The sequence below is a fragment of the Rutidosis leptorrhynchoides genome, unplaced genomic scaffold, assembly GCF_046630445.1.
Source record: "Rutidosis leptorrhynchoides isolate AG116_Rl617_1_P2 unplaced genomic scaffold, CSIRO_AGI_Rlap_v1 contig252, whole genome shotgun sequence".
Lineage (NCBI taxonomy): Eukaryota > Viridiplantae > Streptophyta > Magnoliopsida > Asterales > Asteraceae > Rutidosis > Rutidosis leptorrhynchoides.
Window position 1 is genome coordinate 46080 of NW_027266500.1, and position 15128 is coordinate 61207.

The following is a 15128-nucleotide window of genomic DNA, read 5'->3' on the forward strand; positions in this document are numbered from 1 at the left end:
AATATAATTGATCGAAGAACAAACTAGCGATCGGGACTAGATCGATGAAACCAGCAATGTGTGATTAGATCACAATTCTATTTGACCACATATAGAGTTCAAAATTAAACATAGAGGGAACCGACCCGCTCTGATGCCATGAAGAAGATAAGAAGTATTATATATATATATATTGTTATATCTTTACGGCATATCATCTACACAATATATAGTGCACTGACATACAGTATGTACAATGAACCAAATAAATTAGAGAGAAAATCAAGGACATTATTTCACAGAATAAATCAATATATTTATTTTCCAAATATAATCTAATAGATATGATTCATCGAAGAGATAAAATGAAATAGATCGAACCGATACTTTCATACCAAAAGTACTCCTCATATTAAAATACATGATGTTTTTAATTTTTAGATTAATTCATCAATTTATATATCCACTCATTATAAATTGTATAAATATATTGAATTATTAAAAAAAAAATATATGAATGAACTTAAAAATTGAAAACATCATGCATCTTGATATATAGATAATGATTTTTTAATTTGGAAGTAATTAATGTAAATTGCAAACTTAGTTACATTGATGATGATGTTAGATGATCCAGAGTTTCCTGGAACTAAGCATAGTACAACGCGACAAGAAGCCAAACATATCCAAAAAAAATAAGAAAAAATACGGCTGTCTACACTGCTCGAAAAGAGAAAATTCAATTAATCCCATTCCCATATACGTATGTCTTTGGTGGTGGGGAGCCGAACGTATACAATTTTTTTTTCCTTTTGACAATCGAACGTACATATATATAAATTATGTTTGGAGGCAGAACGATCTACTTAATTACTGTATTTATATACTTGAAAACTAAAATATAGATTTATAATTTGGCATGCTTTGGTTAAATTGTTTAATTCAAATAATGATGTACAACGATACAGTTTGATAAATAAATGAAATTAATCTTTTTATCCATATGTATATACTTCTTCCGTCGCGGTCACGTATGTTTTGCAAAAGGTAATGTTAATTAGCGACGGAGGTACATAGTAGTAAAGTTCATGTTAGAGAGAAATGCATGTGTATGTTTTTATTTTAGAAATGTGTAAGATAGTTGGAGATTCTTGTCTAGACATATAATCCTAGTCAGCAAAGAAATAAGATTACAGATAACATTACATATCAACATGCACACTTCCTTTCTTCCACATACACACATGTCTTCCAATCCATCATCTTCTTCCACATATCATATCTCTCTGATTTAACATTATTATTACTTGCAGGGGAGAGAAATAGAGTTGACAACAATGGCGGTTTCTTTTATTTCATCACTCCCATCTCTTGTTTCATCTCTCAACGATGGCACTACTCCAAACACCACCTCACTCAGATACTCGGTAAGAATTTAATTCCAAATTCTTTCTTCTTAATTAATGTGTTTGACTATATATGATAAAAAATGTGAAAAAATCGTTGGTGTTTTCTTTTATAAATATACAACTCTTCTTGCAGGCTGCTGCTGCTATTCGTTGTTGTAAAACAACTCAATGTAATGGTAATGCCCGTGAAGGTGCTTTTCCTCGAAGGGATGTGCTAAAATTCGCAGGCGCTGCCATTGGCGTGGTAAGAGCAATCTTTCTGTTTGAAAATTTTGCTTCCATTAGTGTAATGATTGATTGTTATGGCATTAAACTTTATTTGAATGCAACGAATGATTTTGTTATGGGAATGTTTATGTGTAACCTTGAGTTGCAAAGTAAAAAAGAAAAGAGAAAAAATGGCATACTAGAAATGGATTGATGAATTGTCTGGCTTGATCCATTTTTGGGGTTCTGTCCATTTCAGCTTTCAGGTTTGCAAGGTTCCTTTAAGTGACCTTATGGTTGTAACTACATACGTATATCTTCATCAATTAGAATGATGTGTGGTGTGGTGATTTTCTGCCAGTTTTCATCTCTCCTTAGGAATTGATATCGAGCTCTGGATCGTTTGTCCAAACGGCAACTGCTGCTGATCTTATACAACGCAGACAGCGTTCTGAGTTCCAAAGTACGTTTTCTAAATGTCTACTCCTCGATCTCTGCTAGAATGTAGTAGTTGACAAATTCCTTCACGTCTTACAGCATTTATCAAGACTACTCTCTCAAAATCCATACAGGTAAAATTCCTCATAGCATATTTCATGAGATGAATTGTTATTTTTATTGTGACACTGAATGCATTGCAATCTCATTTAACACGCCTTCCACTATTTCTCTGTACATTTCAGGAAAAACCGGAGCTTATCCCACCACTATTAACTTTAGCACTCAACGATGCTATAACTTATGACAAGGTCAGATGTGGATCTTTAAATAACACATTGAGCATATACAGGAAAGTTGTTAGCATACTGATGATGCCCTCTTGTTTTTCTTTGCAGGCAACTAAATCAGGCGGCCCCAATGGTTCTATCCGTCTCAGGTATTTTGTGTTAAGCAAGATTCATATACAATTTAATGCACAATAACTTAAAAAGTACAGCTTTCAAGTGTCATTTGTTTTGTTCCGAGATTTGTTTCATATTCAATCACACATTGCTTGTTTTAAACTTCATTCTTCAAGTACATTGAATTTTCATCTTTGATTGTCATGATTCTTGTCTGAAGCTCAGAGATAAGCAGACCGGAGAATAAGGCGCTTTCTGCTGCATTGAACTTATTGGAGGAAGCCAAAAAGGAAATTGATGCAAATTCCAAAGGAGGACCCATTTCCTTTGCCGATCTCATCCAATTTGGAGGTTACACATAAAGTTCAGCTACTTCTTCTGCTTTAGGCATCCACTTGTAGATATTCACGCATATATTCTTGTGTATTTATGTTAAAACAACAAAAGGCTGCCCCTGATTCCATTTTCCTTGATTCTGCCCAGCTCAAAGTGCAGTTAAGTCTACATTTATAGCGGCTGCTGTTCGTAAATGTGGAGGGAATGAAGAAAAAGGGCGTTTGTTATACACTGCATATGGTTCAACTGGGCAGGTACCTTTATGCTCAAGTCAAGCTGTGTGCATTTCTCAGACAATGAACCTTTAATGTATACAAGTTTGTTTTTCCACAGTGGGGCCAGTTTGACAAGATATTCGGTAGGGATGATGCACAAGAGCCAGATCCAGAGGGAAGAGTTCCTCTGTGGGAGAAAGCAACTGTACAGGAAATGAAGGATAAATTTTCAGCTGTTGGCTTGGGTCCTCGTCAGGTAATTCAATGAATCAGTTCATAAAAACTTGCAGGTTAAGTCAGCCATAATGTTTAAATCTATGTTTTCGATTCCTTTTTGGTTTGTCCAGCTTGCTGTCATGTCCGCATTTTTGGGGCCAGATCAGGCAGCAACGGAGGCACTACTGGCTTCCGATAAGGATGTTGCTCCATGGGTCCAGAAATACCAACGCAGCAGAGAAACTGTTTCACAGACTGATTATGAGGTTTATATATCCAAATACCATTTTCTTATTATTGCTTAAGAAAGTCGAGAAAAGATTTTCACCCTTGAATGTGATGCTGAATTGGATTTTTTCGTTGCAGGTTGACCTCATAACTACTGTGACAAAGCTGAGTGGGTTGGGACAAAGAATTGACTACGAGGCATACACATATCCAGTTAAGAGGATTGAGTTGAGCAAACTAAAATTGTAGGGGAACTGAGTTGAATTGTGATGAGGTAGCTTCTGAATATTTTGTAAACATGTTAATGAATGCTTCAACTACAACTGTATACAGATCTTGTTGAAGATACTCCAATGGAAAAAGGTTATCCTATTTTGGTCACTATGAGAAACTTCAATACCAATTCGGGACAAGTAATTCAACCGGTAGCATATATGCATCCTAATAACTTCAATTTCCATTCATTTGCATGTTGGCACATAAAAATGGAGGAAAAGAAAAATTTATTGATGGTTTGAATATGAAACAAACTCAGTTACGGTACATGCTAAATAAAACTTGAACAATTATGATATAAATTAAATTTTGGAAAGCTCAATCTTGGTGCGCATTCTAAAATCCGAATGACAAATTTAGGAATCCATAAATCTTAACGGTGTTTGGGGGAGATGACCTGACGACCACCCATGTAAGGCCTGAGTGGTTCTGGGATAATAACAGAGCCATCTTCTTGCTGGTAATTCTCCAGCAAACATATAATCATCCTTGGAACTGCACATGCTGTTGCGTTTAAGGTATGAACAAACTTTGTTGGAGATTTGCTCTTCTTAGGATTATTTGGGGTGGTGGATGAAGGTGGTTCTGAAAATGGACGGTATCGGATTCCTAGTCGGCGGCTCTGATAGTCCGTGCAGTTCGATGCACTCGATATCTGTTTAGCGACAGCTTGAATGAGAACATTCTTATTTCATTCTAACTAACTGGAAATGGGAAAAGAGTGAAATCTTACCTCTCCATATCGATTCAAGCCTGGCATCCACGCCTCTATATCAAACTTCCGATAAGCAGGCGCTCCTAGATCTTCTGAAGCCATATCCAAAGTTCTGCCAAGACACATAGATAGATATAACTAATACTACAGTGAAACAGGCCCATGTAATCAATTACTAATAAATGGTAGTGATGGATAATATTATTACTTGTAATGTAGTCCTAGTGAAGCGAATAAGTCTTCCTCGATTTTTATGAGTTCCTCATGGTAGGAATCGCTTTCCTCTGGTCGGCACAAAATGAACATCTCCATCTTGCTGAATTGGTGAACTCGATACAGGCCTCTGTTCAAACATGAAACCAGATAATCTCACACTAGGATAATTGATTATATGCTTCTTTTATCTGAAGTCAAAATTCCAAAAATAGGACTAACAAACTACTGCAACTCTTTTGAGCAAGCTAGAACCTTGTTACTTTTCACTGCAGCAAAGAGCAAAAGAAGCTATAGTAACAAACTGTTAATTAATTACCTTGTTGCCGCGCCTGCAGCACCGGCCTCAGTTCGGAAGCAATGAGAATATGCCACATACTTGAGAGGCAGTAAAGACTCGGAAAGAATAGATTCCATGTGAATTCCCCCTACAGGAATCTCTGCAGTGCCGATGAGGCATTGATCGCTACCGTCAATGGAATAAACCTGACAGAGACGAGGAAGGGCAGATTAGCAACAGTACAAGCTGTACTACTACAGCAATACTTCAATGACATGCAACCAACTGAGCCGACTCCATAGGGTTTATGATAAATGCAATTAAACTCAACTCTACTACCCCAAGATTAACTGCTCCAAACTTGGATAACGAGGTAAAAGAGGAAAAGGGGTGCAAAACCAGACCTGGGTGTTCTCTCCACGGGGTTGAAAACCACATTTTTCAACAACGGATGACCTTACTATTTCCGGGGTTGTTAAGGGTGTAAAGCCCCTCTTCATAACTTCTGATAGTGTCCAGTTTACAAGGCCCATCTCTAGCATAACTGCTTCATTCTTTAGGTAGTAAAATTTTGAACCACTGACCTGTAAATAAACATTGTATTAAGAAAATCAGATGAACCAAGCGAAAAACATGAACAGTCCCATGATAAATCGAAGTGTACCAAAAACACAGTTCACCACACAGTCTCACTCTCACAGCATAATGAAAATTGATTTAAAGAGTAACAACTTAGATAGGGGCAACTAGAATGTTTGATCAGGGACGTAAATTAGTTAGTTATCCAATTAATGCATAACATAAACACATTTAGGATCGGAGCATCGCCCTTGCTTTTCAAGAATGTCCAAATAAAAAACAATGACAGGCAACTAATTCTAATAACAGCTATTACTATGTAAACCGAACTGAAAATTGCAATATTAATAGAAAACCAGAAAAACAAAGAAGATCCTTTAATAATTCTCATAATACCTTAGACTAAACAGAGAGAATACCTCTGCAGCGGCATCAAAGTCAAAAAGATCTAGGTCTTTTCCAAGTTGAAGGTGATCCTTCACAGGGAATCCAAACTCACGAGGGTTGCCAACCTATATATACCAATTTTTGGAAAGTACATATTATAACACAAGCATCCCATGAAAAATAATCAAATTAATATAATAAATGAAAATAAACACTGGATATGGGTAATAAAAATTTGATACCATCTTTTGGACTGTTGCACAATCCTCCGCACCAATTGGGACATCTGGATGCGTCATGTTCGGTATACATTGTGCTTCCTCCTGAAGCTCATCTTTAAGTTTCAGAAGGTCTTCTTCCAATGTTGCAACTTCTTCCTTCAGGTTCTTCCCTGAATCCAAAATACTATTAGATGCAAAACAGCATAATTACAAACCAGAGTAATGATAAATGAGATTACTTAATATTCTTTCTACCTTCTTGTACAAGTTTTTGCCGCTCTGACGGTTCCAGTTTCCCTTTCATCTTTTTCGCGACAGCATTTCTTTCCTCCCGAAGCCGCTCAACCTCCTGATATCTGTCAGAAACAATTAGCTCAAATTGAGATGTACAACAGTTTTAACGCGTTTTTATCCGTTTCATATAAGCTGTAGATTAGGAATTTACGTCAATGTAAAATTCAAAGTGAACAGAAAGGATGGTGAGAAAAGAGTGATGAATTATCTCCAGTATCGGTCAACTGAAAAGGCTGCAAAACATAGTTTTATAATCATTTTCTTCATATAGTCATACACTCATACTGTAATCAGTTCATGATGGGAGAATACGCATTTAGAAGTTTTTACAATGGGTAATTTTCTTCAACTTATCAGAAAAACACTGATTTTGCTTCTTTTTTAAGCATCCAAACAGAAGGCAAGATAACTACACCCTCTTCATTCTTATTTAGTTTTATCAGAAACACCAGAAGAACACTCGAAAAAGGGAACGAAAAGGATACAGCACCTTTTGAAGATTGAGCATTTTGTCATAAATCTCAAGCACAAGCTCTAAATTTGCATTCGAGTTCCTATTCTTGATATTCACTGCAACAGCTTCCTTGTTATCACGTATCCATTTGAAATCAATCGACGCTTTCCATTGCGGCTTTACCACTGTAATATCAATCCAATTCAAAAAAACAATCAATATAATTGACCAAACATCATCAGCCACACAATTAGTTAGACTGACCACCAGAAGAGAATACAGTCACCTTTATTACTGTCGTGGGTTTTAGTGTCGTCTGTCTCTATTTTAGAAGTTTCTTGCAGAGCTGAGGCTGAAAAGGCTCTCACAAGAAGTGATAAAGGAGGTCTGAAAGCGTGATTTTGGCGGGAAGATAAATTCAGCGTTAGGGATTTGGATTTTGGTCTGAAATTACAAGCAAATCGTGAAGAAGAGGTTGAAATTGCAGTCGGAGTCGCCGCAAATTTCAGAGTTCGTAACATCGTTGCCGGCCGCAAACGTGTGCACTGTTAAGTGAGTGAGCGAACTAGGGAGCGAAGAACGGAAGAACGATTAAGGGATAAATGGATAATTTTACTAGAGACCCTATACTTTATAAACTTTGTTATCAGGCTCCCTGAAGTTTCAAACATTCTCCCCCAACTTAAAATCGTTGCTCACGCGCGAATCTGTTTAGCCACGTGTGTAATTGGACTTGAGTTTACTGAATTTTGCAACCTTTGTTATCGGTTATCACCAACTAAACTTCCAATTTTGGATCTAGAGATTGTTCCAAACCGGAAAGCCTATTCATGGTGGATATATATATATCGTACATTTGATTCGTAATGCCAGTTGTTTGTTTTACTTCCATGCATTTTCGGCTTGTGTCTGCAATCTACATAAACTTAGTAGAAAGCTGTTGATTCGTCTTCGTCGATAAATGGTTTGTCTCGATAATAAAGATAGGATGGACCTCAAGCATTTCACATCCAGCAAAAAACCTTCATAATTAAAAAATATGACTATCTGAAAATGTCTCAGCTCACATCGCCAACTCGTGATTAAGAAACTCGGAAAATGGATCAGTGCATTAGAACGAAGATACTCGTGTGTAATTTGCAAGTCGGAAGTATGAGACGCAATCTACCCCAAAGAAAGGAACTATCCAATTTATGTTTTAACCTTTTTGAAAAGGACCAAATACAAATCACATAAGACATAGTACTACATTGTTGCAGTTTCTTGGTAAAAGAGATTCGATGCGAAAGAGAATGTTCCCTATTAACAGAGTACCTTACTTGCCAGTCCCAGGTACACAACCTATGAAATTCCTAATGGATTCTCATATCTAAGCAAAAATAAAATGTATGATTAGGCATCAAGTTATGTTAGTTAAACTCAGACACAAGTTCAAACAACCCGCTTTGGATATCTGCCTTTCTCTGCTTGTTACAGTAAAACTTCCCACTGAACAAAGTCATGAAAGAATATTCAAGATCAAACTCATATCCCATCACCAGAACATGATAGTTTGTTTACTTTCCTCTCATGCAAAAACTTTTGGTAGTATTCTAAACTCGCAAAATCCCAGAGATAACGAGATTTCTTCGACTTAACTACAAGGACTACAAAATAACACTAAATTGATGGCAATCATACATGAATTCGTTCTTCTTGACCAGCACTCCACTCGATATGTCAGTTTGCATGTATAAAAACAGAATCTAAAACAAAGAATACAAATATGATTGAAGTACGACATCAGTAGAAGAGTACATGTCCCCAAACTAAAAACTTAAAACAAATCCCTTCAAAATTTAAAAGCTTGAAGGAAAAGCTTCCGGCAGGAAACTAGCACGTGCATCAACAAAGACAAACCATTCCATTTTGAGCATAGCTCTAGAGCTCAGGCTACAGGACAAGAGCAAATAATTATAGATATAAAAAGAAGTTAACACAAAAGAGAAATGGTCCCTAATTATTAAGTTTTCTTTTCAATAAGGAAATGGTCCCTGGTTATACATGTGTAAATACGTGCTAATTTGTTTTTCCTGAAAATTGAACACAAAGAATGAAATCATGGACACATCTCCAAAGTCCTAACCAGTCCTGACAACAGCCTATAATGTATAGTTGGGATATTTTTGCCAAATCCTGCCAGACCAACTCAATGCTAGAGACACATTTCAACTTCAAACATAAATTGGACCACACTACATACAAGGATTCTATCCACAAAATATAATTAGTGGCCGGTGGAAGTAACAAGGATAATCATAAACTTAAATAGCAAATCCTTCCAAAGTAGCACTGACTAACAACTTTAGAGATCCATACATTTTCAGGGAAACAGAAACACACACAAAAAAAAAAAGGCTCACTTTCGTACAACTTGGTAATATAATGCAAAATTGACAAAAGTATATAGAAATTTTGAACCAAAGATAATAGTATCCTGTATAACAATAACAAAGTTTTCCTAATCTCCTCCCATTGAAAAAAACCAGGTCTAATCGTTTTCCCTTTGTTTCTTTTTTTACACATCAGAGTTCAATATTCAGTCCCACTACCAAATGAAACCAAGCAAACTTCTACTATAATCCAACCAGCTGAGTTGTACAATCTTTCCATGCACCCACCAGTAACTTTAACTTAATAATATTATCACCCCAACCCCAATATACAAATTTCTAAGAGCCTAAAACGTCACCGTTCTGTCCAAGGAACTTACCTAGAACAATCAAATCCCTCTATATTTCGGGCTTGGCACGGCGGCCACCGTCGGCGAGAGGGGAAATCCTGACTGACCGGCACCTGGAGATAGGCAAGGATACGGCATCTTTGGGGAGCCTAAGCAACCAAAAGGCAGCGGTGAGGTTGGCGGCTGAAACTGGAACGGTGGCGGCTGGGACAACGATGCTCCAGGAGGAACCGCTGCGAATTGTTGGTTCGGAGGTGTTCGCGGTGGTGGCTGGTGTTGCTGCGGTGGTGGAGCTAAGCCGTTCCAGCGGGGAGAAACCAACGGTGCCAACGGTGAGAACCCAGAAAACGACTGCTGTCTAGGGTTTGGGTCGAACCCGTACGACTGAAGACACCGCATGTAAGCAGAGATTGGAGATTCCGCCGCCGCATGGACCGCCGGGAATGGCGGAAGCGGGGATAGCGGCGCCGATGACCTCGTCATGAAACTCGGCATGGAATGGTTAGGGTTCATGGCGCCCAACATCCCATTGACCGAGTCAGCGTTGTTGGCAGGCTGAGGGAACGGCGGACACCCCATCATAGGAGGCGGACGGTTGGTGACATGGGAAAGAGGAGGCGGTCGGATTCTGTGCAACCTCGAGCTATGCTGCTTGGGCTGCTGAATCGGCGGCGGGTTAGAGAAGCGGTCGTGAGCCGGCGAACCAGTGAGCTTCTGCACGACGTCACGGAAATCATTCTTGTTGATGTTGTAGACTGGAGGCTGATGGTGCTGAGGTTGGTGTAGATTGGACGGCTGAGATTGAATCAGAGAGGATGGTGGTGGTGGTGGTGGTTGGATGTTCTGATTTTGATTTTGACTGTGGTCAAAGTTTGCATTCTTAAGAAGAGTAGTGTTCGTGGTGGTGGATGGCTTAGAGATCTTATGAGAAAGCTTGTTTAGCTGTTTGAGATACTGATCTGAGTTGTTGTTGTTGTTGCTACTGCTTCCACCATTACTAGTACTGGATTGAAGCTGCTGCTGCTGCTGCTCACTTGACTGACAGCTTTTTTCCATTCTTCACTAACTCACTCACTCACTCGATTCGATCTATATCTATCAAACTATGATGATTATTACTAGTATCATTCTAATCTATCTATCTAATAATTGCTATAAGTTTCAGATACTGGGTAGCTAATTTTGTGTGTGTATCGTCTTTCTTTCTTTAAAGGGTCGGCGTCGAGTAGGGACACGCCATTAGAGAGAGAGAGAAGTGAAATTCAAAATTATATATTGTTGTTTGGTTTTATGCTATGCTCTATGATATGATATTCTTTTTAGAAGGAAAGGGACAAGAGCGGTAAAAAAGAAAGCAAAGCAAATACTCTCTCTTTCTTTCTACATCTCACATTTTTCAATTCTTATCTCTTTAAATACTTACTACTTCCCATTCCATCCTATCAGTCAAATGTTGGACTTTTTCATTTTTTCCTGGTCAAACGACCAATTATATTCCCAAACCATTGTCACTCACACTCAAACCCCTCTCTCTATGAATTGCATTGCATCAATTGATTGATTGGTACCAAAACCATTTCCTTTCATAGCAAAACTACTTCTTTATGTCATTTTTGTCCACCCTCTTGACTAGTTTTTGTCCATATATTAACACTCCCTTTAGTTTTTGTCCATATATTAACACTCCCTTTGAAATAATAAACCTCTGAATTCGAAAAGATGCTTTTTCTATATATTAATATTATTAATTTTAATGTATAATTATCTTTATTTTAAAATTATATATTTTTTCATTAAATTATTATTTATATGTGATTTAAATTTCGCAGAAGAATAAAAATAAAAAAATCCATTAATATTATTAAAAGTCAACTAATTAAAGATAAAAATATTATTCTTTTCGTATATAAATAGAAGACGTTTTTATTTTTTAAATTTATTGAAAAATTGATGTATTTAGTCATCATTATTATTTAAATACATCAAATTTACAATAATTTAAAAATATCTATTTACACGCAGAGTACTTTATATCAATATAATTTGAACCTTATTTTAAGTTGGGATTTTTAAAATTATGTTCAAAGCAATGATGAGTGGTTAATGAGAATTTAAAAAATAACACCACTAATAAAGTAATGTGTTTCCATCAAAAAAATAATATGTGATTTTCAATGCTTTGCTTTAATACAAATGCAACTATTTTCCACCAATAATATTAGTAATTGATTGCTACATTCAAAAATAACAATAATGTAGTTGATTCCAAATTTCAATCTCTAATTTTCATTTAAATTTTGGCTATTGAAATTGAATGGGGGCTGTTTTTTTCAATCTGTTTTCTCCTAAGCCAAGTAATTAACATTGCCTTCGAATCTTCTATTACTCCTAGTCCTATTAACCGTACTTGGTCAAAAGGGGGCGTTTCACTATAACAAGTGGAGCGCCTACGCAATAGCTCAGGATTAATTGGGACGTTTTTTCTTTCATAAAGAAGTTGGGTTGTCTAAAATGAGGTGTAAGTAATGTAGGACTTAATGTATTTAATGAAAATTATGAGGTTCAATGTGTGTATATATATTTTTTGAAACTCAATGTATATATATTTTATTATTTGATTATTTTTTTAATTGTATATATTGAATTTCATATTCAACAAAAAAAATTAATGTGTATATTGAATTTTTGCTTTTCTGTTCAAGAGGAATCGAGCCAAACCGATTTCGTTTGTTTGGTTTTCATGGATTTGATTTTTTTTTTCATGTATAAATCTGAAAATTGAAAAATTCGAAATAGTAGGTATACGTTTGATTCCTTTCTTTTTCTTCTGTCTATTGTAATGGTTTCTGCAATTTTTTTTTTATCTTTTGATTAAATTAAAATATGAGATAGCAATAGGTATATATATAACTATTTTTTTAGGGAATATTAGATTTTTTATCCAGAATTGAGTTGCAACTTTAAGTGTGAGATAAGTAGTAGCGGATCCGAGAGGCGTTTTTCCTGGTGGTTTTTACTGGAGGAACCGCAGGGTCGTCGGAATCAAGGCCGATTTCAATTCCAAAATCAAGCGTTTTAGTTTCTCTTTATTCAAGCTGTTTGTGGGAAATTTGTCGTTGGATATGAATCACGGATGGTTGTGTTCTCTGCTCTAATCTTCTGGGAGAATTTCAAGGGTTTATGTATCATTCAAGCTTAATCGGAAAGGACCACATGACAGCACCGTTCACATCCTCGATTTTCTCGATAATCAGGTTGGTTTCTTAAATACGAGCTTGCAGTAGATTGGAGCTTTTTTGTTTCTTCTTTGGATTATAAATCAGCTTAACATGTGACTATAACTTGGTTGACGAGCTTTTGGATAGTGTTTAGCTGATAATTAAAGAAATTGGTCAATGTGTTTTGCTGGTTTAATGGTTTAATGGTTTTCTATCGTGAATTATATTCAATTTCATTGAAAAATTGATTACAAGCTATGAGAAAATGATTTGTCAAAGGATGCAGCTGCTATTTTTAGAGTTTACTTAGATTCACTATTTATGATTCCACTTTCAATTTTGTGAAAACCTGAATTTTACCTATTGATGCCATAAACTTGAGAGCTATGTTTTTTCTGCCTATGTAGGCATTTTGTACAATGCATATTCTTCTATATGAATTTGTCACCTGATTGGAGGTTGAACTTAATCGGTTTGCGCATTTGCTACTTGGCATTTGATTGAGTTGAAGGTTAGTGTTAAGCTGTATATGTTCTAACATGCGCAGAAATCACAAAATTGTTTAGAATTCGTATGAACAATGTAATTCACTTGTAGGTATTAACGTATCAATTATCTTATTTAGGAATGAGTCATCATCATTCATCTGCTATGTGCCCTGTAAATCTCAAAGGGTCCCCAAAATCGAATGACAGACTGCAGCCATGACATCGTTCGCGTAATTGATAACAAGGTCTCTTCTTGATTATATTTTATTTTTCATGAATTATTTTGTTGTTGTCAGCTTTCAGATGATAATTGTTTTTCTCTTTTTGAAGCTTGCAGGATGTACTTGCATTGGATCTTGACTTTTCAAAAGACTACCTCAATTAGATTCAAAATCGAACAAAGGACAAGAAATATTGCTTTGATTAAGCATTTGGTTCCGAATGTACTAACTCGATATGTAATAGTCCTTCGAATCTAAAACTAATATGGCTAGCATCATCTTGAAATGAGCTCAACAACGATATTATGGTTTATTTAGCAGGATTGGCATGTTAGGTTTTAGTTGTAATGGAGTTTGCATTGACATCTATCATGTCCAATAAAATATCAAATATCGATCATTATCATCTTTGTGTAGTCAATTTTATAGATCAATGAGCTGGTTTAATATAAAATTTTTAATTGGGTTTTTACTTCTTTTTTCAAGAAGTCTATACAAAAAGTATATGCTCTGTAGAGTCTGGTGTTGTTCAAGGATTCAATGCAACTGTGTTTGTGTATGGATCAACTGGAAGGTATGAATCCTGAACATTCATTATCAATCATTGTGAATGTAATGGGTACTATGTATTTTCGGAGTCACTAAATACTGATATCTAACTTTTATCTATGGTGCATTGGTAAGATATTGGTTGATTTTTCATAGTAAACTTAAGCTGGTGAGTCATCATCATTCATCTGCAACATACCCTGTCAATCTCAAAGGGTCCTCAAAATCGAATGACAGACCGTAGCCGTGACATCGTTCGCGTAATTGATAACAAGGTTGCTTCTTGATTATATTTTATTTTTTTATTAGTTATTTTGTTGCTGTCACTTTTCAGGTGTTAATTGTTTTCTCTTTTTGAAGCTTGTAGGAGGTACTTGTATTGGATCCTGACTTATTAAAAGACTACCTCAGAAAGATTCAAAATCGAACAAAGGACAAGAAATATTGCAGCGGTTGAGTAAGCAATTTGCGTTCCTTATTTTTGACAGCCTTATTTTGAGGTATCCACGAGCCGTTCATATGAAGAGGAAGAAGAAGCTGCTAGACTTTGTCCAATTAGCCAAATCTACACGCATTGAGACTGTTTAGTCAGCAAAAATGACCAAGAAATATTGAAAACAACCACTGATCAACACGGGAAACATCATAAATGACTTAAATTAACAGGTCTCTATGGCCATGATGTAAGCTTTATTCTCTTTCTTGTACTTGCTAAGTTAGCTTAGTCATATAGTTTAGCTAACTAGATAAACCAATCATCTTTTTTTTTTTATAATTCATGTATGTCGTAATCAGTTTGTGTTTTAAAGAGGCTTGAAGAATCTTTTTGGAATCTTGATGAGAATGGAATGTGGTTTTGATACTAGGCCGCCAACCTGTTGTTCAATAGATTAAAAGTTGAGTCGGTATCTTCAGAGTTGTCATCAAATTTGTAATTTTTATGTATTTAATGATAATCATGTTGGAGGATCGAATCTACGTGGACATCGAATTTAGCCAAAACGTGGCAACGTGTTAATCGGAAGAATTTTAAATTTTGCTTCGATCAGATTGAAATGTTATCACGTAACACTTACGTG

The 15128-nt window shown here is 36.1% G+C and overlaps 3 protein-coding genes across 3 annotated transcripts; 1 reads left to right on the forward strand and 2 right to left on the reverse strand.

The window, feature by feature from the left end:
* The first annotated feature begins 1316 nt into the window (after nucleotides 1-1316).
* On the forward strand, nucleotides 1317-3681 carry LOC139882274 (thylakoid lumenal 29 kDa protein, chloroplastic-like). The gene is made up of 11 exons (XM_071866631.1): nucleotides 1317-1406; nucleotides 1522-1632; nucleotides 1974-2058; nucleotides 2133-2167; nucleotides 2279-2344; nucleotides 2432-2472; nucleotides 2658-2788; nucleotides 2921-3027; nucleotides 3107-3244; nucleotides 3336-3470; nucleotides 3571-3681. Exons 1-11 carry the CDS (start codon nucleotides 1317-1319, stop codon nucleotides 3679-3681), a joined length of 1050 nt encoding a protein of 349 aa, XP_071722732.1.
* A 400-nt stretch (nucleotides 3682-4081) lies between these two features.
* On the reverse strand, nucleotides 4082-6407 carry LOC139882278 (serine--tRNA ligase, chloroplastic/mitochondrial-like). Its single transcript, XM_071866636.1, has 8 exons — nucleotides 6359-6407; nucleotides 6125-6273; nucleotides 5915-6007; nucleotides 5321-5500; nucleotides 4956-5122; nucleotides 4632-4766; nucleotides 4442-4535; nucleotides 4082-4363 (listed from the first exon to the last, which is right to left on the reverse strand). The coding sequence occupies exons 1-8, from the start codon at nucleotides 6405-6407 to the stop codon at nucleotides 4082-4084; spliced, it is 1149 nt and encodes a 382-aa protein (XP_071722737.1).
* Nucleotides 6408-9612: 3205 nt separating this feature from the next.
* On the reverse strand, nucleotides 9613-10629 carry LOC139882279 (VQ motif-containing protein 9). The gene has a single exon (XM_071866637.1). It carries the CDS (start codon nucleotides 10627-10629, stop codon nucleotides 9613-9615), a length of 1017 nt encoding a protein of 338 aa, XP_071722738.1.
* Nucleotides 10630-15128: the final 4499 nt, after the last annotated feature.

Coding starts and splice junctions, on each gene's coding strand:
- LOC139882274 (XM_071866631.1), top strand. CDS start 1,317: ATGGCGGTTTCTTTTATTTCATCACTCCCATCTCTTGTTTCATCTCTC. Junction 2,168..2,278: donor CTCTCTCAAAATCCATACAG/GTAAAATTCCTC, acceptor TGTACATTTCAG/GAAAAACCGGAGCTTATCCC. Junction 3,471..3,570: donor TTTCACAGACTGATTATGAG/GTTTATATATCC, acceptor TTTTCGTTGCAG/GTTGACCTCATAACTACTGT.
- LOC139882278 (XM_071866636.1), bottom strand. CDS start 6,407: ATGAAAGGGAAACTGGAACCGTCAGAGCGGCAAAAACTTGTACAAGAA. Junction 6,008..6,124: donor GTGCAACAGTCCAAAAGATG/GTATCAAATTTT, acceptor TGGTATATATAG/GTTGGCAACCCTCGTGAGTT. Junction 5,501..5,914: donor ACTTTGATGCCGCTGCAGAG/GTATTCTCTCTG, acceptor GTTTATTTACAG/GTCAGTGGTTCAAAATTTTA.
- LOC139882279 (XM_071866637.1), bottom strand. CDS start 10,629: ATGGAAAAAAGCTGTCAGTCAAGTGAGCAGCAGCAGCAGCAGCTTCAA.